The 27043-nt window shown below is 39.6% G+C and overlaps 1 protein-coding gene across 1 annotated transcript in view; it reads right to left on the reverse strand.

The window, feature by feature from the left end:
• Positions 1-26737, reverse strand: part of ANK3 (ankyrin 3) — a 192715-nt gene extending 165978 nt beyond the window's left edge. The window contains exon 1 of the mRNA XM_015866239.2: positions 26280-26737. Within this exon, the coding sequence (XP_015721725.1) occupies positions 26280-26393 (114 nt within the window). The 5' untranslated portion in view covers positions 26394-26737. The remainder of the gene's footprint in view (positions 1-26279) is intronic.
• Between the last annotated feature and the right edge of the window lie 306 nt (positions 26738-27043).

Raw genomic sequence — 27043 nt, forward strand, 5'->3', positions numbered from 1 at the left:
AGGATGAATTCTGGATAAAGATGGGAAGAAATCAGTATTTGCAGGCTTATACTCGAAACTTCAGCTTCTAAGACTGTGATGAAATGACAGGCTAGAGTTCACACAAGAAAAAAAGCTCAGCTTTGACAGACTCACAGCCAGCACACAAGGATGTGTCTCAACAGCAAACCGCTACCTTACAAAATGCCCTAAAGCTGCACATGCTATATACAGTATGTTACTTCAAATGTCTTGTAATGTATTCTGCAGTATCCTCAAGCTTAAGGGCTCATCTGAAAGCCAGTGTATAAGCAGCATTATCTGAAAAGCAGAAAAACCCACTGGCAGAAAAGGAAGCCCTTTTCTTACCCGTGTCCACCCAGTGTTTTCAAAAAACAATTAGCCTATTTTTACGAACATGGGATACTTCAGAAGGGTTGCATCTCAACACTTTTATCACACAAAACATGAAAGAGAATCATATAACAAAGAGCTGCGAGCTGTAGCAACGCCTGCTATCTTGCATCAAACCCTAATGGCCGTCTTGAAATTTTAAGATATTTCTTAGAAAGATACAGCAGGGGAGAAGTATCAGAAATGACATTCACATCCATACTGTACGCCCCAAGACATTTTTGAAGACTGATAATGAATTCAAATTCAAAGTGGCAAACTCTATTATGACTAGTGGAATAAATATTTATAATTAAACTGCTTACAGGGTAATTACTGAAAATTTTAAAATATTGTTTTAAAAAACAAAGCAAAGCCAAATAAGTCTTTAAAAATATTTGGAAGTAGTGACAACACCGAAGCTTCCAACCACCATGAGAACAGGGTAGGAAGCAACAGCACACAAGCACATTTAAATACAACCAACCCACAAACATACCTCCAAATATTCACTCTTGATGCACCTCTTTTCTTTTGGTCTCACCTCAGGATGTAAAACACCAGTGATCTATCACACTCAGAAACGTACTACTCAAGAGAGGCGTGATCTCATAAGCCTATCAGGAGCATCTTTCTTGATTTTGTATCTCTTTGATCATATGGTTTTATTTTCTTTACAAAACACAACGTACAGCTAGCATGTAAACAGAATAAAGTCATATATCGCTAAAAATAAACCCCTTGATATTTGTTCTTCAATCAAAGAGAAATACATTCCACAAGCAGGAGTGAATTTCACAAACCCTGTCACTGGTATTGCCTCTCAGGGAAGTCAGACAGATTCAAACCTGATGCCATAAAGATTTACACTTGAAATTCTAAGACACACTGAAGAAAATGCTCTTCATCACAAAGAACATACTCTTCCCCAGACTAAGTCCACATCAAAACTGAAGTTCTAACTTTCAGTGAAACTTCAGAAATATTAAGGCCAAAGATACTCCAGCTTTGTTTCATATTTAAGGGCATGAAATATTCCTCCTCTTGCCTCAGTCACACAGGAAAAAACAAGCACCAAACCCCTAATCCAAATGCCATCCTTTCCATCTACCCTTACTAAAATTGAAACTTCTCACAGAATAGGCATTAAAGAAAGCAAAACAGAATAAAGAAGGACAGGAGGAATGAGAATACAAAAGATGGAAAAGAGAACACTGAGACTAAGAATGCTGAAGCAAGTTTTGGATGAAAACAAACAGTATACAAACTATAATTAAATACAACCTTTCAACAGGCACCCTATGTTATCTTTAGTCGCGCACAGCACAATAGGAAAAGCCTTTAAAAGCATTCTGAAAGGTTTTCTTCTTTTTCTTCAAATCAAGCAAGTGATACATGAGATGGAAATGCCCGAGGCATGGGGTCTGCAATACATCCCCCAGAAGACTATTATTTTGAAAGCACTGTGCCCAAAGATTGAAATAGTTTATCAAGAGAGCTAAATATTTGAAAGATGTCAAAGGATGTTTACAATGTGACAAATCTAGGGGAAAGAATGCTGGGAAGCACCTCAGAAATGAGGTAAAAATTAGGAAGAGGTGGTAACATCTTTTTTCTTTCCCTTCCAGTCTAATGTTTTCAATAACAAGTAAATAAGTCCCCAGATGCACGAATGGCTGCCATCCAGGAAATGCATCTGCTGTGTTTATGAGATCTGCAGTTCATAAATAATTGCCAAATATAGAATTATTCACTTCAGTGCTATCAGAGGCTGTTTTGTAAGAAAACGGAACATACCAGAATTACACTTAGGAGGCAGATCAATCAGTTTGATTTAGAATTCATGCATGCATGCAAAAGGTTTGCTTTTGTGGAAAAGGACCATTAACAATTTCTGCACAAACTAAGCGACAGTTGAAGCTTTTTGTGCCAAATACACTGCCTGTTGCCAAGAGCACCCTCTTGTATGCATACTTGTGTGCACGCTTCAGCCCTTCAGCCCACAAAATCCTTACCTCCGTTTTGTCAATAATTTTATATCTTTGTGCTATAAGGAAACAAGCAGCCTCTGGGTGGTAAACATCAAATAGTGCATGCTACCTTCACAACACCAAACAGCACCTTAGTTTACAGTAGCTCACAACATCCAATTGTTAAGAACAATGGAGATTAGTGAGGGGAAAAAACAATCACAAAACAAACAAACAGAAAGAACCCCACCACCCATTTAACATTTTAACAGGGACTGGATCATACTCAAGCTGACCACGGAACACATGGATATTGTAGAGGTATAGCTAATGGTATGGAGCTCAGACATTTAAAGTAAGAAATATTCCCATGGATATGATCAAATCCTATCAAGTACTCAAAAAATAATGTTGAACAAATAAATTCAGCCCAGAGAAGGAAATAGATATAGATACATATATAATGAAGGCACATATGAAATAGGTTGAGATCTAGGAGGATAAGATCTAAATATTACCATTTTAAGTGGACAGACCTGTACAAACCCTGTGGTAGAGGCCATCTCACCTTTAGAGATGCTGCTGTGCTCTGAGGATGGCTCTCCGCATTGACTTCAGCAGATGAGGAAACACAAGAATCTGTCTGCATAAAACACCAAGCAGGCATTTTCATAGTCTATAGAGCAGGCAAGATGCCTAAGTAAAGGCTATGTGTGGATACTTTCAAGTTCTGGACATATAGTCTGCCTTAGGATTCCAGCTCCTTACTGTGCCTTTGTAAACACGACATACACAAGGGCTTCCAGCTGTATCTGGCCTGTGAGCCACAGGTTTCTGGTCCTTTGTCAGGCACTAAGAAAAAGCCAAACACAAGCTTCCAGTCCCAAAGATACAGAAAAGCACTAACACTGTGAGAGGCCAACAGGGGTCAGCCCTGCATAACACTGAAGCAAAGAAGGATGCAGTATTATATACACATTATTTCTACCTCCAAGGCCTTAGCCACAACACAGTCAAAAGCCCCATTTGAAAACACACTCTGCTTGAACAAATAACATTGTTATAAAGCAACTACAGCCATAGAAAAGCAGTGTAACACTTAGCAGCAGGAGTCTTCTAAAGGAAACCTCAGCTCTCCAACGTTTGTCCAAACTCATCTCAACTCTGGAATCCTGTATCTGACAGCAGTGTAGATGAGGCTTGGTGGGCTCAGTTCCCATCTCACGTGCCCACATGCATACAGAAATAGTACCAAGCTCCTTGTCTATCGCATCTCTTGGCTTCAGCACTGCCTGGACATGGTGAGCAATGGGCTCTTCCAAGAAAGACACAGTGATTGTCAAAGTAAGGTATCTGTCTACTAAAAAGCAATTTTTATTAAACAGGGATGTATTTTTTAAAAAATGAGAAAAAAGACAAAAAAAGTCCTTCTACAGGAAATACTCTAGACAGAATTTGTGACACATCTAATACATCCAGTACCACCCTCAGCCATCTTTCAACATAAACTGGGAGAACTGCATGGACACCCCATGCCAAGAGCTAGATGAGGGGCACAAAAGCATAAAGGATAAGCTCAGCCACCAGACCAAACACTACAACCAGCTGAAGATACAAGCAAGCAGGAGGAGGCTGTCCTTGGCTTGGACATCGCGATTGTGCTCATTTCAATGATGAAATAGAGCAAGTGCTTCAGATGCAGTAACGCACCTCAGGCACACACAGCTCCCCCGACTGCAGCAGCACAGACACTCTGGAGAGGAGAAAGGAGCCCTTTGTGTCATACCAAACATTGGAGCAACCACAAGATGATCTACTTTTTAGTCACACTTTATCTCATGATCAGCTGGGCTGGGATACTGAACACATTGTGAATTGTTTAATGGTGAAAAAATAAAGCTGCAAGCTGCCGTTTGTGTTTACTAAGGTGTTGATTAGCTATTCATTTCATCAGGACAGAAAGCAACGCAGAAGAAATGCTGGAAAGTGCAATCAAATGTTGAGAAATATTTAATTCTGTTTCTATGGCATTTTGTCCTTCCACTGGTACTCTCTGATGAATATATAGCATATCCAAGTAACCTCAGCACACGTACACATGCATACATGTAAATTTACATGAATTTTATGTTGTGCATAACAAATTGTTTGCTCTTAAAACAACCTGGCTAATGCTAACCATCAGCGTAAGTATAAAATGTTAGTTTGGCTCAGATGCTCTGCGCTTACTGAAACACTGAAAACTGAATACTGCAGATGCTTTCCATATACCACAGTAACATGAAAGATACATAAAGGTAAAATTCAATCCCATTAAAAAAAAAAACCAAAACAAATAAAAGCAAACAACAAAAAACCCAACCAACATGACCCTGGTGATGTGCTGAATTCCACCATAGTTCTGCAGCCAAAATGGTCTCTGAAGATCTGCTACTGATGGCTGCCTTCTGTTCAGCCTCCTGAGAAGCCACAGGCAACAAATAACACACATTATCCACCTAATGCTTTCAGTACAGTATGTAAAACATTTCTATCTTCTACTTTCGTACTGAAACAAGCAAATTAACACATACACAAGCAAATCTGTAAATAACGCTCTCTTGTAATCTCCAAGATGACACCAGCACAGACCAGGAGAAGAACACAAATGCTTCCAGATTAATTTCTGTCACTTTCAGTTTCTGAACACTTCAGGAGTTTATATGTGCTCACCTGCACAAAAGCATCTGCTTTTATGGCTTCACTAGACAGACTCCCATCTCTCTTTGAAGGCTGCTTCCCAACAAAGGCAGAAAACCCAGCCCTTGTGATTTTTTTCTTTGGAGAGACTGGGAATCACTTGTTCTTTGGAAGAACATTCATGTTCAGACTCAAAAGATGTTGCAAATGAAGTGAAATTTATTGATTCTCTTTAATACAGAGATCAGACTGTGCAAGCTAATATATTCTTCACATAAGCAAAATAAAGTTGACTTTCTCTGCTAAATATTTTGCGAGAAATATATTGGCAAGGGTTGGTTTCTTTGGGGTTTTGTATATAGTGGAATTATTTGCATCTTAATCAAAAGAGGTGAGAAGTTACCCATTAAGAGAGCAGTCTTTTAAACATTCCTTCCAAACACAAAAACTTGAATATCTGCATAAAGCACAATGTAAAACTAAGTTGAATCTCAGTTTCTCCTCTCATTTGATAACAGTGAGTTGGCAGGGGGGCATTTTTAAACTGCTGTTTCCTTTCTTGCATTAAGAAGATATCTTAATCTTTTCTTCTCTACTCAGTACATTTCCAGACACACTCAAATCTCTGATTACGTAAATCATAGGATCAGCAAGATTAGAAAAGACCTCCAAGATTGTTCAAATTCAACCACTCACCCATCAGCAATATTTCCCAGTAAACCATGTCCCTCAACACAACATCTAAATGTTTCAACCACCTCCAGGGACAGTGACTCTACCAGAGAAGAGGACAACTCCCACCTCACCACAACATCCCTTCAGGTAGCTTTAGAGAGCCATAAGGTCACTCTTGAGCCTCCTCTTCTTCAGACTGAATAATCCCAGCTCCCTCAGCTACTCCCCATAAGACTTGTGCTCCAGAACCCTCACAGCTTTGATGCCTTTCTCCAGACATACTCCAGGGCCTCTACATCTTTCTTGCAGAGGGGCCTAAAGCTGAACACAGCACTCAAGGTGCAGCCTCACCAGAGCTGAGTACAGAGAGACAATCAATTCTTTGCTCTTGTTAGCTGCGCAATTTCTGATACAAGCCTTGATGCTACTGGCCTTCTTGTCCACCTAGACACAATGCTGGTTCATGTTCAGCTGAGCATCAACCAATACCTCCAAGGTCCATTTCCTCTACACATCTTCTAGTCACTGTGCCCTAAGCCTGTAGCATTGTTTGGGATTCTTGTGGCCACAGTGCAGAATCTGGTCTTGTTGAACTTCATCCCCACTGGCCTGAGCCCCGCTATCCAGCCTGTTCAGATCCCTCAGATGCCTTCCTACCCTCAGGCAGATCAACATTTCCTGCCCAGTTTGTGTCATCTGCAAACTTACTGAGGATGCACTCATTGCCCTCATCCAGGTCATCAATAAAGATATTGAACAGGACAGGCCGCAATAATAACCCTTGCAGAACAAAGAATGGCCTAGGTTGGAAAGGACATTAAAGATTACCTAGTCCCAAAACTCACAAGATCAGGCAGCCCAGGGCTCCATCCATGTGAAATTCTCTTTATAACAAATTACCTGTCAATTTGCCACAGCATAGCATTTTCTGGCACTTCAAAAGTCATTCCTGGAGGACTTGATCAACATACAGCCAAACGCTGTATAGAAACTCAACATGTGTTCAGTGTGAAGGAGAAAAACAAAGTATTGGTTGAAGTCAGTCTACAGTATCATTCACTTTGCTTTCAATGAAGTCCAAACACTCTACATTTTTGTCTTCGAGTGTCTGACATATGCTGTAAAGCTGGGAGCAGTTACGTCCAACTAGTCTGTAGCTTTCTCTCGAGCTCAAACATCCAGATTAGTAAACATCTGCCATACAAGTCAACATGCATTTCACACCTGTAAGCCATCACTGGTACCTAAGCACAGGCTTTGTTGTTACTGATGCTGCTGTAACTCGTGTCTTATAGGCAGCAAAAGCATACCACCATTAAGTATTAATCAACTAGCTTTTTTCGGTTTCTTCTCAACAGATAATTAAAATGTCTTAATGTTAAAGCTCAGATATTTAACTGTACCATAACTTTTAGGATCAGGTTTTCAAAATCCAAATCATTTTGCTTTAGTTCAGTCACTTCTTATACCAAAACAGCAAAAAGAAAAGTTTGTGGAAACAGTGATAACTAGTCTTTACAGTTCTGACACTTGCATAATCCACTACAGCACATACACAGAAGAACAGAAGCGAACCCTAAAGCTAGAAGCAAATCACTGCCAAACCGCAAAGTTTTGGGAATTGGGCTTAGCAGTGCTTTCCTTCTCTTTTAATTTCAAGAACAGCCAAAACAGTTGAAAGCATGGGGACAAAATAAACTTGTTGGATGTTTTCTACAAAGATAGGTAGCAATCTCAGTTTCTGACAGCGCTGGCAAGAAAGCAGAGCCTTAATTGTGCCCACAGACATTCCACTCACCCTATATATGATCACAAATAATGGTACACAGTTGCAACTGGAGAATACAATAGTTATATCTTTCTGGGTTTTATGTGCTGTGGTCAATAGAACAACAGGCTGCATGCCAGTCAACACTTTTTAATTGACAAATACTGTCCAGTTACTGGGTGAGGTTCTTGTGAAACTAGATATTGTAGAGGTGACAACTGGATACAAAAAAAGAACCCAATGCAACCCTAAAGGCTAAGCAAAGAGAAAGTGTATTGAAAATGTATTCCTTTAACTCACACTTCTACAGACATACAAAGGAATACAGTGAAAAGGACAGCACAAACCAGAACTCTCTTAACATCTGCTACCCAGATAAGTGTTGGAGGCTCGAACATGCTTCTGTTTCTATTTGACAATATCGGGAAGGTGCAGCTGAATTGTGAAGTTAAGTAGCAATAACTGTGTGCCACACACACAGTGTGTCCTCATATGGTGCTCATACACTCTTAGGTGTCCTCACCAGGCCAGCATTGCTGTTGTCCCCAAGCCACTGGTATTCCTCCAAAGGTGAGCTGTACATTCACAATACTAAATATATAAACACTGCATGTGGTCAGATGGGGGCAAAAATGTTTAGTTCTGCAGCTTTTAGTGACAAGTGGTTTCTAGTTCAATGAGTTTAAACAGATTGTACTCCAAGAAACACCTGTCATTACACCAAGATCACACAAAGACTATGTTTCTGATTTGACCCATCTTAATGCCCTCTTGCTTCTGTAGGGATATGCTAAAGAATACAGTATGGTTACAGATATTCTCTGAAATACTGAGAAATAAGCCACCCACTCTGTTGTAAATTAACCCATATTCTCATTTTTTAGCACACAGTATTCAGTCCCTCAGTAGCCACTGCCACCACTTATTAAGCAGTGGTGGGGCTAAGGCTGAAGGCTCCTTTGGCTGCATTGGTCAATGCTTTCTTGGTTTGGACTCCAGACATGCTCCAGAAAAAAAAAAACAAACCAGGAAGTAAAAAAGTAAAACACATCAAGCCATGACTTTTGTTAATTTTATACTAGATAAGAATATTTGTGAACTAACTAGCTTGCAGAAGACACATACTGATTATGCTGTTCATCCCTTAGAACCAAAAATTTGCACATGAAGGAAGACATTCCCCAGCTGATTCGGGAGACTTAGTTCAACTTGCAAAACCTTACATGTTATTTTGGCTGGTAGAAGCCAAAAAGCATACTCAAAACTCCTCGCATAACTGCATAATGGATGGCCACAGCAGCTCTGATGTCTACTGCAGCTAGAGTAAACAACAGAAACCCTGAAGGTAAGTTTGCTTAGAACCTGAAGGCAGAACATGTGCATTAGGACAGCAGTGTCCTAGTTAGAGGAATACAAAGCTAACAGGAAAACAGCTATAACTAGCTTATGCAGAACAAAGGTCTGGAAATTGTACTGACTCTGAAGCTGCCTTGTCAGAAGCCAGCAGGAGGGTCTCTGCCTCATGATTCATGTGCAACACAGGCATCTCTAAAAGAGAAGGAATCACCCTCTATGACAATCTCCATTTAATCTCCAATGTTAACTGAAACAGCAGCTCTCCTTTTCCTTCAGTTGAACTCTCCAGCCTTTGCCACAGACTCCAGCCAAATATAACAAACCTTACACTCTTTAAAATTAAATTTTCAAATCTTACTTTTTTCAAACTCTGTGATGCTAAAGTACAGAAGAAAAAAATCTCATCCTCTGCTTATGCCAAAGATAATGAACTCTTTCTACCACCAAGTTGCCACATTCACAATAGCTGTAAAAAGCTACAGGTTCACAGAAAGCTACTTAGCTCTGGAATGGAACAGGTGGTAGGGGACATTCGAGACACAAGTTCTCCTGCTCAGTGCTCAGTCCACAGAAAGCTGAAAGCACAAAGGACAGTGCCTGCTACCTCTGTACATATGGTCTTGTACACACCCTTTATGCCTTCACACATAACATGTTGTATTTTCCACTACCTCCTGCCTCTCCATTGTGACCTCCATCCACATTCCTAAGGTTTTTGCTTAGTGGCCTGTGGCTGGGGACTGTGCTCTATGCCCTTCCAACAGGAGGACAGCCCCAGGGTTGCTTTGGCCTGTTTATACGCACTGCTCATCTTTGGGTCAAAGCCGCAGCACTGCAGTGCTAGAAGTGCTAAATGCCCATGCAAGATGCAAAGAGATTTCACAGACTTCACACTTACCTTGTAAAGAAGAGAGAGGCCAAAGACTTCAATACTTAATTGAAATTAAAAACAAACAAACAACAACAAACAACAACAAAAACCACAGGAAATAAAATAAAAAAAATGAAAAAAAAAAAATCACATCTCACTTCAGACTCTCAGTTAAGAGAATTTAATCTAAAGACAGGCACAGTTAGCATAGTCTGCACCTGCAGCTATCACTATTATGGCACAGATGAGATAAGCTCTGATGTAAAATGGAATGTGCTAAAAAAGCAAAGACATTTGAAAACTGAACAAATTTTCCTGCCAGAAAACTTTTTATTTCTCCCTAGTTGTTTATGGACACTACTCAGAGCAGTCAGTAAAGCAAAATAAGAATGCACATGAATGAGATCATGATCCTACAAGTGACACCATTACACAAACATTTAATACCATGCATATGAATAATCTTGGAATTTTGCTCACAAACCCTCCAAACCAATACTTCATTTTTCAACAGCTGGACACAATGAACTAGAATGATGCTGGGAGAGAAAGCTTGGCACGCTCAGTAGGAACACTCCAAGTACTATTTAGACTTATTTCTGTGTACTTAAACATTCCTCCAATTGCCTTTTCATATCTGATTGAGTTATTCCTGTTTCAAGAATAACTTTTCATCATTTCAAAACAAATTATTCAGACATATTGTCCTCTGACTAAAGAACTGTTCTACAAATTACCACTTAAGCCATTCTGAAATCCATCAATCTTAAGAAACTCAAAAACACAGAGTACATGTATAAAACTGAGCCTTTCCTTATGCAATAGAAATTTTGTATGGTTTCCTTCCTTAAATAAAATTTCCTAGTTTCAAATTCATTGACCTTGAGGGTATAGAGTAATGTGATAAAATAATGAAAGGTTTCTGCTGTTACAATCAAGGTCAATATACAGTGGAACATTTCTTTTGTCTCACTTTCTGGATGATCAAAGCATTGAGGCGATAAGAGGGAAGCAAGGGCTTTTATGCGATGCAATATCATCAAGCTGTATGTCCAGTCATTGCCTGGTGCTGCACTGCAGCTTCTGAAACAAATCCTTGTGTGTCCCCAATGACATCAGGGGAACTCGGGGCCTACTTCTATTTTAAAATGACAGAAGCATTTTTCCTTTAAGGTGGAAAAATATTCTTGACCACAGTACATAACATCATTTCTTTGAAAGGATCATTTGAATTTACAATGGTGTTCACTTATTCAACACATAAATATAAATAAATATAGATATAAATATAAATATAAATATAAATATAAATATAAATATAAATATAAATATAAATATAAATATAAATATAAATATAAATATAAATATAAATATAGTGAGAGGAAGAAAAAAGTGTAAATAATATGCACAGAGCCCACTGTGAATGCAGATGGAATTTGTACGGTTCACCTGACGCTTGTCTGATTTAATGAAGACAGTAAATTGCACAGCACAGTGACTGCATTCCACACTGCATACAGTGCAGCCGCATCTACTGGGGACTGATAATCACTTTCTTCTAGCTTTACAATATTCTCCCTGATTTAATCACTGCATAGCATACTGGAGAAGAGTCTCCAGGATATGGGAGGAAGTCTGGAACCTAAATGTACTAGCTAAATGGCTAAGAGGAAAATTCACAGGAAACATCCTGCTTTTCCTCACTCACTCTCACCCTCCCTACACACAGAAGTTGAAGAGTAGATTAATTCTTTGCCTGGTTGCCATGAAAACTAAGAGATATAATCTTACCTCAGAGGAAATGATGTTACGCTTGCATGATGAATAAGAAATGAGAGCAGCACAGTCTCACCTCAGTAACACAAAGCTAAGTAAAAATTGCGCCTAAAACTCAGGCATATGTGGATTCTAATCAACTCTGTTTATAACGTATGATCATTGTTAATTGTTCATTAATTCCACCATGTCATTTGTTCAGAGATTACACCCTCCACATAATGAATGTTTTGGGGTACTCTCCAGCAGAGGAAATTAAAACAGATAATAGCTGTGATTTAAAATACTCATCTTAGCAATCTTAGGTTTGAATCCACTGACCTAAAATGCTTTTTAGAAGATTTCAAAACATGAAAAAAACTGTCCTCTTAATACAGTTGCATACACTGACTGCAACAGAGTCACTGAAAGAGCACAGAGCATGAGATGCCTGTGCTTGGTAAAGGACGTTTGTGTTTCACTCGTGGATTTAGGAAAGCATTTTAACAAAGTAATTAACTCCATTTTTGAAGAAGAGGCACACATGTATAAGGTCACAAAGAAGGCGCTCATCTGAATAACACTGGTACCAGCCAGTTTTACTGCTTGAGTCTCCAGAATCAAGGATGTGTCAAGAAACACAGTACATACTTAACTGCCATCACCAAAGGTTTGCATTTCATTTCACTTGCTGTCTTAGGGTAAGTTGATCCTTAATAGTTTTCACAAGACTGAATGTGGCTATAGAGTCATGATGTGTTTGGAGGGCTGTCACAAAGAGAGCAGTGTTAGAAATAAAATGGCTCACTCTGCTCACAGAAACAAAGAATAGATCTGGATAGAACACTAGATAACACAGAAATTATTTCACAAATCCCTCATTGAATACGCAACATGCTGTAATCAGAATGTTCAGATTTCTAAAACACTTACAAAGGAGTTTTAAAACAATTTAAAACATAATTCAAATGCCAAAGCAAAGCTTTCAAGGGACTGAAGTTTTTCATTTTCATATTTATAATCAGCTTCCCCCCACCCCAGAATATGTTTATCTTATTATTGGTGAGATTAAATAAAATCTGTGAAATCTGTGAGTTTGTGTTTATTACATTCTGTAATTACATTCTTTTCAAATTAAGAAACTGAAAGATTAAGACTGAAAATTTTGGCTTGAATTAGTTGCTACACTTTTGGCCAGTATGTTCCAAGTGTACATCAGTCTTTGGCACACAAATAATTTTATGTATGTACTTACACATTACACATTGGAATAACACTTCTGTAACATCAGCCATATAATGACTCAATTAGCTGCTTAATAAGCATGATTAAATCAAGTGGCTGCAACTCTCAGCTGTAACTTAGAGCGAGGTGCTCTTCCTTCCCTTAATTTATGGATTTACCGTTGTTCTCATATTCCCGATTTATGCACTGAGAATTCTTGGCCAACATTTATTAATGTATAACATTGCCAACATTTTAAAAAGCACCTATGAAGAAAATAACATCTTAAAAATTCAATATTTCCATTTACTCTTCAAGGCAAACGATGTCATCTCCAGCCCCCAAGTCCTTGCACCCAACCTAGTGCGCACAGAGCCAGGATAACTGAGAGCATTTCAGCATAGACATTTTCCTCTAAAAACTCACCATTTGCTGATGGCATAAGCACTATGGCCCTATTCACTGCATCACTTAAGACCAGAGGCAGCTTTAAGGACACAGTGCTCCCTATGGACTCGATGGAATTACAGAAAGGCTTAAGTTTAAGTGTACACTTAAGTACTTTGCTGGATTAGTGCCCGAATATTTAGCACTTTGACTAATCAGACCCATGACAACAGAACCAAAGATACCATGCAGTCTGCTTAGTCATTTGTGAGCGTTGAGAAATAGCAGTGCAACTTTTTATTATTATTTCTGTCTGAAAGTAGAAATAAAAACTAAATTAAAAAAATCAAAACCAGAAGCCGCAGTTTCCCTTTCCTATCAGCTCAATATTTTAGATCTGATTAGCCTATCTAGTTGCAAAACATCTTAATTTCTGAAAACTGAAATCTGTTATCAGCACACAGCATCATTTTTCAGTATGCATTTCAACTGCAATAGCTCATACATATCTGGCAGCTTTAGTTATTTAAAAACAAAGCAAAGACAACATTTCCTTAATCCAAAAAAGAACTTAGTTCACTGTGGGAGAAGACAGATATTTAATTCCCTCTCCTGGATGAGGTAGGAGGGTTCTCCTCATTTTACAGCCTACAGTACGTGGTGTTCCACTCACCCCCACCTGTGCTCCCATAGCATCTGGCAGCATTATTCAGGAAAGACAGTGTGCCATGGCTCACGGATCACTCACTTGTAAAAGTTACTGCAAGTGCACTCTAACTGGATTTAAAAGACAAGCAGCTTCTTTTTAAGACAAATCTTAATGTCTGCAGTGCATCAGAATGGAAGAGAAGTCTTCTCTAAACATCGGCAATATACAAACAATGGCAAGGACAACAGCTTTTTTTCCACAGACATCCCTAAGTGGTGTTACTACACAATACCAGAGCAGCCAACAGCAAGTCTCTACAAACTGTAACCACACTTTCCTCCTTACAGAACAAAAACTGCAGTTTAGCATTATCCCTGCCCTGCTGCTAAATATTCCAGTTGTGTCACTTGCCAAAAGCACCTCTTGTCATTCTGAAGCTTGTTCCAATGCTCCTGAGTTACCTCTGACCTTGTCCTCTCCTGCCACCACCAACCACTCTTCCCCTGAGCAGCCATAAACGTCTCTTCATCAAACAGCAGAACATATTCAAAATAAGATCGGTACAGATTAAACTTCACTTGTACTGCTAGAAAATCCTCCCTAAAGCTATTCAACTGAAATCTGCAACTGCCAAACGTAAGAGCTATAGGCAAATCACATTCAGTGAATCACAGGAGCTGGCTACCCATGAAATAAAACCGATCCCAGGCAGTCCTGCAAACACTAAGACTTCAGATATTTCATTTATATGAACGAAATGAACGAAACCACCCAAGAGGCAAAGGACTGAATATTCATCTGAACAAGTAATGCATAAAATAAATAACAAAATCAATGGCTGATACTTAACATAAATGAATAGTTAAAAAAACAATAAAACAAAACCTACTATTTTGAATGAGACAAGCTTTATCCCACTGGAAGACAGAACATCTTTAAGAGTTCCACTTAGAAGCCCTCAAAAACTCAAAGTAGTTGTTTTGGTCGTTGCTTTTACTTTCCTTGCTGGTAAGTTTCTAAGTTTTATCCATTTTTCCACAGTTGTTTTTTTTCCTATTTCCGTATTTCTCAGTATTTCCTTAAGACATTGTCTAACTTGAATATGAATTTAACCCATGACTTTCTTTTCCTTTTAGGATACCACCTTTGCTCCTTTTTCGGACAACTATTTCCTAGGAAACAGGCAACCACAGACAGCAAAGTGCCTTGCCAAAACTAGGACAGGAATTCCAACTTGTAAAGAAAACATGATAAAATTTTACTGCAAAGGAAAGCAGAATTAAGCAAATTTTGTTTTCTCTGCTAAAATTTAAGAGTAAAAAATATTCTGGGTAGCAGAATGCTATTTTGGGGAATGAGAGCCATTTTTTTTATTTGTTCAGCTTCACATCAGAAGTATATTAACGATGACAAGCCTATATCCATCTGTGGTTACCTTTTCAAGTGGCCCTTAACAAAGCCAAGGACTGCCTATGCATGGTGTAAGTTCACACGACCAAACAATGGAGAACATCTTTTCAAGGATTTAATCAGATGCAATTTCATGGATGTCCTTCAACCAAACTCCTTACCTTGCTATATAAAGCTAGAGGTTTTCATCATTTTGCCTAGTTGCATGCCTGAATTTCTGCCCCAACAAGTCAACATTTCTTTCTGGGAAAGAAAGAATCCCAAGGACAACCATAATCCTCCAAGAGCAGCGCATCAGTAGTCACACAGATAGCTTTATTACTAGCCATGTATCATCTCTGTTGCTCACAGAGCCAACCTGCACCATTCTGCAAGGAACTGCTGGTCCCCCTGAGTTCAGCAGGGCTTGGAGCTAGATCCATGTTGAGATGCAACAGATGCAAGTTTTGCTGCATTCTGGCTTTACCTACCAAGTCTGCCTGTGTGAGACACCACTGCTCAATAAGGAGATCCCAAAAAGTGAGGGGTCTGGCTTCCAGAAACTCCTTGTAACCCTGCAAAAACAAACTTCTAGATCCATTGTCCTGGCTACCATCCGGTAACTTCTCTTCCCACATTTTAACATGGCCCTTTCTAATGCTTTCATCCCTTTAATCTCATCTTTCAGCTGACTTAAAAGTGTCACCAGCTTTTTTCATTTGCATTTGCTATTAAAAAAAAAAAAAAAGAAGAAGAAGGAAGAAGAAGAAATAGGCAGCTTTGCTTTTGTGAACAAAGAACATCAGTTTTGAACAGCTTCCCCGAGGTTCTTGTTTGGTCACAGCATCCCTTGGCCTTCCAACCCAAGGCACATTGTGCATGTGGTCTTTCAAGCTGAATTTATTGCATATGTTCAGTGATTCTTCTAATTGGACCTATGACTTGACCACTATTCAACGAGTTTAGCTTCAAGCACAAACAGGCACGTAGGTCAGCATGAAGATACACACATCATAAGCTACACTACATGGAGTCATTTTAGATTAAACTCATCCACTTTTAATACCAGAATTCTGATTATTATTCTGTGTATCAGGTGAGGTAAATGGAAACAGTTCCAGAAGAGCTTTACAAAGTCTTTACAAATAACATGTGTTTCTGCCTGTAAAATAAGCAGTGTGATTAGTGGTACTAAAGCAGCCTTTAGCCAAAGTCTGGGTAGGCCATATAAAATAACATGACTAAATAATAGTAAATTAGATATTTACTCTGAATGCTAAGGGTAACAAGAATTGATACCATCCCTCTGCACCAAAAGCTTTTTTAAAAGCGTATATCCTTTAAGAACAAAATTTCTCCTCCAGAATCATGTCAAGTCAGCAAAAACGTCTTTGCATGCCACAGACACAGCCAAGAGGTCGCATACCAGGGCAGCATGGATTGGCTTTTACATCACTAAAGAAGTATAACCTGTGCATGGGCCTGAGTTAGCAACAACCGCCCTTATGTAAGGTATGCAGAATGTATCACGCAACAGGAACTGAAGGGTATTTGGTGTTTGTTATTTGAAAATGGGTTTTTTAAATGCACAAGTAGGAAAATATGGAAATACTTTGCAAGGAGGAAAATCTGAGACTGAATAAATAGCTGAAGATCAAACCAGTGGAAAAGTTGGTGGGAGAACCCCCTGCCCCTTGTTGGTTGCTTAAACAACTTAGAAGTTTGCATTCTTTTATCTGGGTAGTTTGTGCTGACTGTGCTAAACATTTTTTAAAGCACAACCAGGCATTCTGATATTACAAAATAGGCAGACAGGAAAACATCAGATATGAACATCAAACAAAAAACACTTTCCCATAAATGTTAAAAAGCGTCGGCTGCTCCTCAGACTGCCCTACTTAGAAACTTTGATTGCACACCCACTGTCAGAAGTGATGCTTTCCTCTCATAATCTTTTTTAATCTTTTCAGACTGGTAGAAAAACAGCAGTCTTTAGTTATCAGAATGTTGATGTTTAACAGCTTCAAAGTGCTGGTAGCTTCAAACTCAATCAAGTGGTATGAAAAACTAGGACTGCAGGTATCCAGTGCATTCAGTAAATCTCCTTGAAGGCAATTTCTTTACTTAAACTGTAAAAATGTAATAAAGGAAACCTTCCCCACGCACTTCTCAGCAATATTTCATAACAAGGCGCTTTAACCTCTTAAATCCTTGTGCAAGAAAAAAGAAACTGTCCATAGTCACCCTCCCTAACACTGCCCATGCCTGCCTAAAATGCCTTCTGAGGGGCTTTCTTGGCAGTAAAGGAAAATGCTGCATTTACTTTCGCAGACAGAGGCCCTTTATGACTTGCTGCATCAAGAAGTGCTCTGCGCATGCACATCTTCTCTTGTGGGGTCTTTACTGTCAGGCATGAAGAGCACTCCAGGCTTACTCTCTCATGCTTCAGTCAGCAGTCTGTATCTGAGCACTACCTGTGCTCATCTTCCTGCAGCCTGAGCATGAAATCATGATCTTTTGCACCAGAGATGATTGGGGGATTCACATAAATCCCGGGTGGGCAGAAGAGGTTATGGACTCAGATCACCCAGATGGTGGTATTTTTTCCACAGGCCAATGGTCAATTTAACTGATGATATGGTCATAAATGCTAAACATGAAGCTCATGATTAATGAAAGGGAAATAACTGCAGCTTCAGAGATACCATGCCAGTGTCCTGAAGGAGGGGTGATGCAGTTACAGGTCAAAGAAAAAATGGCATGGTAGAAAATAAAATTTCTCAACCTATGAAAGAATCTCACCTAAAGCTATGAATGCTTACATTTATGCAATAATTTGATTATAAAATCAGAAAATGACCTAAAAATTATACATAACTGGCTACAGTGGCTTAGTTTTTCCTTTTCCTTTTGTTGCCTTTTGTCCTTATAACTCTTGTTGGAAACTGGTGGGAGTATAAACATCCAATGGACACAGCACAAGTTTGCATTTCTACAGGTTGCAAGAGCACACTGGAGACCACCCCCAGAAAGGTAAAGTTTGGGTACAATGTATGGGTCACATCTCTGGGAAGAACGACTGCTCAGCTGCCTGCAGTGGCCTCACATAACTGAAGGAAGTCAATGATAGTTGCAAAAGCACACAGATAGGCCGTCTCAACCAAATCCCCAACTGCCACCTCCCCTCCTGCTCTTGCCCTGTGTAAATACAAACTCATTCTCACAGTGGTTCTATTATACACATGTTTTGCTGTATATAAATCCTGTAATTGTAGAAAATGCGAAATTCAGTACTCAGAATGCTTCAGCAATCAAGAGTATATAGAGGCCGTGCAAATAGCTGCTTACAACTCAGCTTGGCAGGCTGCTGCATCATTGGTGGAGACCAGTATTTGCACTGCACCTTATGGTTACCCCTCAGCATTGGTAAACTATAGGAGTACTTGAATTCAGCTTGGTTACTAGCTGTTGTAATCTCTCAGAGTTTGGGGATTTGCATAATCATAGTGCTTCCTTGTAAAACAATGACACAAAATCAGCCACTTCAGCAGCTGCTGGAAATCCCTTTGCAGCACTAGAATCCAGCAGCTTCCCTCCCAGCTCGTACTCCAGCAGAGCTAGGATACTTAATATCTTATTTCAAAAGCCAGTGGTCACAGGGTTAAGTATAGGACTGTAGCTCAGAGTGGAGCTGACAAGATTTCAGAGGAAACAAAAAAGCAAGTACTTTCCCACTTTCAAAAATACAAACACTGACATATTAAAGCTTCATCCTGCCTGTGCATATGGACTTGAAGGGGTTTTATTTCAAATGAGTATTGAATACACGAATGTTATTCAAATCTATGCAGCGCACAGTGATTTCTTCCTTCATTATACACCAAAACTGACAGCTGTTGAGGAACCTGCTTAGAGCCTCCAAACTATGATCCCACAAGCCACCACAGACTGTTTTGCACAATGCCGAACAATCAGATGCTTTCTCCTGGATTTCCATTGACATTACATCAGGTATCAAAGCAACACAACCACCTCTACCCTCACAAGTGAGGCAAGGAGCATGAGAGCAGTCTTTCTGGTATTGCACAAGTGACTGCATCCACGGCTGGAACACAAGGCACCCTTTTAAGAGATGGGAGTCATCTAAACAACAGGTTTAGCATTACTGATAGACTTCGTTGACGTAGCCACCACTAGGCACTGTATGACACATCACAGCCATGACAGAAAAATGGATGTTGTGTCAGTAGAATTCACTGCGATAAGGGTGCTAGATACCTGGTAATGTACAGAGCTTCATTTCCTTCTTGTGCTCATGAGCACAACTACTGCAGTAACAGAGGCCTTGGATGCTACCAAATTTATCAAGAAGTAACAACTTATGTGAAGTACTATTAAACTCTGTTTGGATGAGAAAGAAATTAAGCATACTTAAACAAAAACATAAAAGTGAATCCCCTTGTACCTTCTTCTTTTCTCTTTAATTAAAAGTTACTTCCAATGAAGGATAAGGAAACTACTAAAATGAATAAAACTGAGATTTTAAAATTGATACCTAAACTGTAATGGTACAGCAAGTAACCCATTACCTCATCCAGTGGTCCAATAAACTAAAATCCAAAACTAAATTAAAACAGTTATTATTAACAGAATTTAACAGTTGATTAAAAAAATTTAGGTAGGAGACATCACTCAGTTCATGCTAATAAGCTATAGAAAACTTTACAAGATAATGCTGTGATGAAGGATATGCTGCAGTACAACGTGTATTCTATCTTTCAGCAACTGCTAAGGCAATATCAAGTTTTTTTCCGGTACACATCCCACAGGTATTAAACTACTTGTGCACATCTCAGAGCATGAACAGTCCTAACTTAGGATGAGCTCACACTACTGAACAGTCAAGGCTTTCTAAATAACAGGAAGCGTCAGCTTACTGATGATTGAGCATGTTTGTTTAATAAACACATCCCAGAGTAATTTTCTTTTCCATTGGCAAAAAAAGCCTCTCCTCAATCTAGCTCTCCTGCCCAATTTAGTCTTACATTAACGTACTAAGGAAGCATTCTGTTGGATTTCCCTTTTAAGATATCATGCAGTGGTTTCAGTCTCTCCAAAAATAAAACCAAAAGTCAGGCTCTTCTGCAGAGGTCAGTCACGAGCCACCATGCTGGCCAACAATGCAGAACTCCACACGCATACCACATGCAGGCAGCAGATGTATCAGAATGGTTTCTGATCCCAAACACAATCCACAGATACCAGGGCCTGATTTGCAGAATGCCTGAATGCCTGAAGCTTGCACATCCAGAGAACAGCTAATATCTTTAAAAACGAGGACACTGCTGTAAACTGTCTCACACACACTGAATTATCCTCTCAAGGCATCTATCTTTTTCCATCAAAAGTGTAGCATGGTAGTCTAAGTGAGATAACTGAAGTCAGGAACAATGTGGGGCAGTTGTATTACCCAAATTGCGCTCATTACCTTAAAGCGTCCCCACACATCCCACTCTAACTGGGGGCATTATTTTGCTGAGCTGCAAGTTCACTGCTACCCTGGGCAAAAGAAAATCTTAGGGCCTGGTTCTCTGCCCCCTTTGCAGAACAGTCCTTTGCTAGAAGCACTACTGCTGAGCCCCTATTACCACCCCAATGGTCTCAATAGCTGTATCAATGACTGAATACTAGCCAATCCAGCCCACTATTGTGCTGCTGCCCATTCAAATCAATATGGTAAAACATCACGCTTCACATATGGATAAAGTAGGGGGGAGTATTATTTTTAGCTTTTAAATACAATTCACAACTTGCCCAGACACATCACATATCAACAATATACACCTTAGACCCAGCTCAAGTCCAACAAAGGCTGACTGAGCCTAACACTCTCCTGTATTCACAGTAACTCAGCAGGCCAGAGAATTCTCAAGCAGTCTTGCCCAGTTCTGCTTTGATTCTTCAAGTTGATTCCAAATAAAGAATAAGTATCATCTCCTGGGTTGCCTCCAATGGCCTGCTGTTCCTATGTTCCCTGAATTTTGACCCACAGTAACCAGTATTTAGTGAATAGCAACAAGAGCCACATAGAAGCACCTTTTATTCAAGACAAACTCATCAATTCAGGCAACTTAAAAGCATAATAGCACTCAGCAGTGATTTGACTTTTAGCACATGAATATTCATAATCACATGAGGAAACATTTATCTTTTAAATCGTTTCTTTTGCTTCTAAATCATTCATTTTCCCTAGAAGAGACATTTCCTTCTACCCCTCTTCCTCTTAGCTCTCCCCTTCAAAAAAATAAAAAGTAAAAAAAAAAAATAAAATCCAACCACTAATAAAGGCCAGCATGGGTGGAAAAGACAGAAGACTAGAAGACTCCATCAATACCAGCCACATAGTTGAAACAGTATTGATTTACACTCACTGAGAGTCGAGCTCTAAATCCAGCCATTTAACAATCTTCCTATAATGGAGAGATCATCTATTAGTCTTCTCTCTTCCCCATCTCCTCCCACCATGAGCTGATAGCATTAATTAGGTATAATGTGACTTATAACCCAAACTGACATTTGTATAATAACTATTAGCCATCAACTGAGACTGCCCAACCTTAAGGTATCAAGGAGGCCAAAGAAAATGTAGGAGTATTATAAATCTGCCTAAATAAAGCATAAGTTTCTAATAGTGCAAAACGATTTCTGGGTTTATAAACAAGCAAGTAACACTGACCAGTGCCCACTTCAAAAGATGCTGTAGGGCTACACACACAACACAATGCTATCTTTTCATTACTTTTGGGGTCATCTTCAAAGAAGGAATTGTTTTGATCAGTTGAATTGAAACACGTTTTCAATACCAGATCTCCAACTGATAAAAATTCAACACTGCTGGTGGGCACTGCCCCTAAATATCTCTCAGAAATTTCTGCAATTCTTTAATAACATTTGCTTCTGACAGAGCATCACATCCAAAATCAAGGACACGATCCAAGTTCTCCTAGCTCCTAGGCAAGATTCACTAACTTGAACAACTTTTCCTAACCTGTGTCATCCTTTTATTTGCCACAATAGTCCCAGATATGTTAAAGCAACATCTTCCTGGTTTGTGCCTTAACACAAATGAACTAAGTCAAAATCACATGTGCACAACATGCTTGTGATGTACCGCTAAGTACAGATGTTGAGAAATCACAAAACAGATTTTGCTATTCCTGAGGTCTGTTTGAAAGTTACTAGATGAACCAATTTTAAAACTTGTACTTGCTTTCTGATTTTAAAGCTTTTAAGCTCACACTTCAAGCTTTACCTCATAAATACTAGGGCCTTGTTGCACATGAAAACTGCACCAATACAAATTGCTTTTCAGACCCATAGAGCAACCCACTGCAGGAACACACACCTGTCAGACAATAATTTTTGTTCAACCTGTTTCCTTATCATCACGGTCAAAACTGAAGAAGCCACTTGCACTGAGGGCTAACCCACACACAGACCTTTGCTCAGGTGTGCTGTGTGGGTGCAAATCAATTTTTCAACTTCTTAAGACTCAGACTGAAATCCTGACGTGGCTGAGATCTGTAAAAGACACTTGAGAGCACTAAGAGATATAAAGGGAAAGGACCCAGTGGGTTTCCCAGCCAGGATGTGGTGCTGAATGCCAGGTCCCACTCCCCAGATATGCTAGCAGCACTGCTCACTCCAGCAGGTTTCCTGCAGCCCCTCACATCTGGACCAGCTCCTCAGAGCCGTGCCACCAGCCACACACCCTCAGGTTGGTCACTGCTGTCCAGGGCAATATTCCCAGGAGGTCTGAAGTTGCAGCAAACACCTTCAAACACTGCAAGTCTCAAGACAAAATGACCAGGTTTTGCAACATTAATATTGGTTCTGTTCCTTGCTGCATACAAGTTTGCAGCAGCAGAGGATGTGACAGCAGCAGCCTTTAACATCTCAGAGACAGCAGCAGAAAAGCTCTGCATCATGATCATGCTATTCTGCGTCTCCAAAGAACACGCTGGTTTCTGAGCACTACATGCAATTGGAAAACACTTCAGACTTACTGAATATTGCATAAAACATAAATCATTGAGTATGCGCCAAGACCTTCCCTTCTCTTCTACTACATACTGAACTCAAAAAACCCACATACGGACATAGAAATTTCACCTTTGTTTTAGAAACAGCTCTGAAGTAACTGATTTGTTTCCAGACATCATTATAGAATAAGCAATTTCTACTTTCTACAGTAAGTAACACATTGGAACTGCACTATACAGAATCCAGCAAATCATCCTGTCAAACACATTAAAGGTGCCTTCGTTCTGAGATACCATTTAAAGCAGGTTGCCCTTGATTGTGCCCCAAACGCTTGCAGTGTAGGACACTGCATCCAGAGGCAGAACTGCTTGAAGATGTAAAATAGACCTTGACAGAACAAATGGGAAACCCATGTAATGCAGATCTTTCACTGTACTTTCCAACAGAAAAAGCGAGGTGGGCTCATAGCATGCAGAAACAAGGATTCTCTACTAAGGAAGTGCAGCAATCTTAAAAATCTCAGCTTCATATTACGTGGGACTGCGTATAAATACGGTTTTGCTTTTTATATGTGTTTTTAAAGGTCATTTCTGTCACACAAGTATTGAAGAAAGCCTTAATAGAAACCATAATTACACTATAAATTGCTTAACCAGCCAAAACCTGTGCAATATTAACCTCAGACTGCAATGCTAAAACTACATGGAGACATAAATCAGCATGACTGCTGCTGGTATCATCAAGCCTAGGACACAGGGCGCTCCCACTGGTCTTGCTTTCCAGTCATTGGTTGCCTTGGTCGCCTCACTGTATAAATTATCCATAAACATTAGCACTTACTGCTATTTCAATGCGACTAGAAGACCCTAAAGGAGATTTCTGTATGCTGCTTAAGGAAAGGGTGAGCTTTGTGCAGTATCATGTGATCAACAGAAAAAACCAGCCCTGAATACTGCTTGTGGGTGGTGCAGAGGAACAAGAAGTGACTCACAACTCATAGTGGAAAAAAATGGGGGGAAAACGTTTTAAATAGTCAGGAAAGTACAAAATGGCAAACCACAATTATTGGACTTCCTACGCCCCACATACTGGGTTGCAAACCATGCCTTTGCTGTGAGTAGACTGATGTCTAAATATAAGTGTTAAACAGTTGTTGGGTTTTTCCTCATTCTTCTAATAACTTCTACCTGCCCTGAATTTGCAAAGAAATCCAGAAGGGAATTGGAACAAGCCACCAAGTTCCAGTGTGACATGAAGGAAAAAGAACAATAAAAGCCTTCGGTGGGGTGAAAACTATCTAAGAAGAGAAAGTAGGATGCACAAATAAAACACTGGAAAAAAAAAATCCAGGCATTTGAGATTAATAGGTTGATATTTAGCCATGTGCCAGTCTGGTTGCTAAGAGATTAACTTTCTACAGCACTGTGTTGTATAAACAATAAAGCATTTTTGTCCACAAAGCAATTGTCTCACCTCACTGAACCAAGAGCCTCTCACTGCCATATCCCCTCTATATTGCTCTAATTACAAACTGTGAGAAAGCACCTTCACACAAAGACCATCCATGTATACAGTTAGGCATGCCATTGTTAAACTTAAGCACGTTAAGTACAACGTGGGCTTCCTACATCACAAGCAGAGTTAACAGAGAGTGTACATTTTATCCCACAGCCCATAGGTAAATATGGGTTGACAGCCAGTACTAATATATGCTTGAATGCTGTGGTTGTTTTCAGAATGGGGGGGGTCAGAGGGGGAGGGGGTTGGAATACCACCCTGCTACATCACAGACCTGCACAGAATTATAACAGCAGATAAAAATATTACTAATTAAGGTCAGTTTCAAACAGGAAAGCCTCAAAGACATGATCTTATTTTCACACTCACTTATATTGGAAGATGATTCAGAAGATCTTTACGTATATTCACCCAGAAAAAATATGTACAGCTAACATGCTGCAGTACATTTACTGCAGCCATCTAAACTGCCTCCTAATGTGTTCACTAGAACAGAAGGCAGTGGGTTTCTTAGTGCTTTTTATTATGTATAACGCTGCCATCACAGAGAAATAAGAGAAAAGGGCAGGGAAATGCTGACTCTCACACAACCAAAAGATGCACATATGTTAGAGGAAATCTACATGTCATTTAGGAAGCACATGCGCTGCTTCTCTGAGCATATGAAGATTACCCAATCCCCCTTAGGGGGATTTCACAAAAGCACACAGAAATACTACATGCCCAGGTTTCTGCTAAGACAATCAGCTTTTTGACGCGTTCTTGAAAAACTGCAATAAAATACAACCAAAGACAAGAAATCACGGCCCGGCCTTATTTCTGTGGAGTGGGGTATAAGGTGTCATTCATTCTTAAGGACATATCGCAGAGCAGACAAAGTGAGTGTCCTCTTTATTTGTCATTACACCACCAAAAAACTGCAGCTATTTTGCTTGGTAACTTGGAGAAAATTAGTGGGACTTGAATCACATACAGGCTCCTTCACTGAACAATGAGCAATGCAGTGCCTACTGAAATTTTCAGGTCCCAGCGTGCTGGAGGATTCTCTGCATCAGACAAATCTACAGCAGAGAGAAACCAGGCTGTGAGATCTCAGTCACATATTTCCCTAACAAAAGAAAACTGCTTATAACAGATTGTTGCAGCTCAAATCTTAACACTGTTCACCCTTATGAAAAAAGAGAAACACCTTATTTCTCTGACAAAAATGCATGTTTCAGAAGGCAAACGTGACACAGTCCAAACACAAAGAAAAGAAATCAGCCTGCACACACATTTCCCTTAAGCACATGTATGCAGTGCTAAACTATGCTGTGAAACCCTTGAGAAAGCTGCACATTTAGCCTTACAACACGGTTACAAACTACTTTCAAGTCACAGTCAGTTTGCATATCATGGAAACACGAGTGATTTATTGTGAAACGAATGCACACCTTCCGCATCATCCCTGCAATCAACTAATATCCAATTAAACATTCAATGCCTATGCAAACCCCCCAGTTGCAGTTATCAATGTCATTTTACAATGTTAACAAATTACTCCAACAGCAGCCACGTTACATGCAAGAATGAGCTAATTGAAACAAAAGAAATCCTGCCAGAATTTGGCACAGATCTAGATACCTTTTTCTTCCGATCCCGGGATCTTTTCCTGTGTTTTCTTTTTTTCTCAGTTTCTTCTTCAGCATTAATTTCTAAATCCCTGTTTTTCTTTAACTGTGATGCCGCGTGAGCCATAATGCATTAGAAATCCTTTACAACAATGCTCCCTTGTAAAAGGTGATTTCCTCGGGCACCTTTAACCAGCCCTTACAGCAAATGTTCCAGTGACTGGAAGGAAATCTGTGACCAGAGCCAGGAACACATTCAGGATTCGGAGATCTCACAGAAGCCTGCAGTCACTACAAAAACACATAGTTGCAGATTTCTTCCTGTACCTTTCTGTACCTGAATCTTTACGAAGCGGTGCAGCCATCGTAATGCATTTAACGTAATGAAAAAGACAGCTGGGACAGAGAAAGCTGTATTATGGCTGTATCCCCTGCCACCAGCTGGAAGTGTCTAAGTGACTCCACTGAAGGGGGAATGCTGAAAAGCAAGGCTTTCTATTAAAGAAATTCCAGAACAATAACATATGTTGTGTTATATTTTCTTCAGTCATCATGAACCAGATTTTTAAAGCCTATTGAAAAGAATAGCATTAATGATTTACATTTCTCAGCCAATTTTGCACGGTAAGTCATTTAACCTACAATGAAATGGAGCAGCTCCTACTTTAGGTTAACTGCTGATGGTGACAAAATAAAATAAAATAAAAATTTCTTTTTACCATGGAGACTCTGACTGCATTATGCAGAAAACAATGCATGCATTGCCATATCTTAACA

Source organism: Coturnix japonica, chromosome 6 (genome assembly GCF_001577835.2).
Source record: "Coturnix japonica isolate 7356 chromosome 6, Coturnix japonica 2.1, whole genome shotgun sequence".
NCBI classification, from domain to species: domain Eukaryota; kingdom Metazoa; phylum Chordata; class Aves; order Galliformes; family Phasianidae; genus Coturnix; species Coturnix japonica.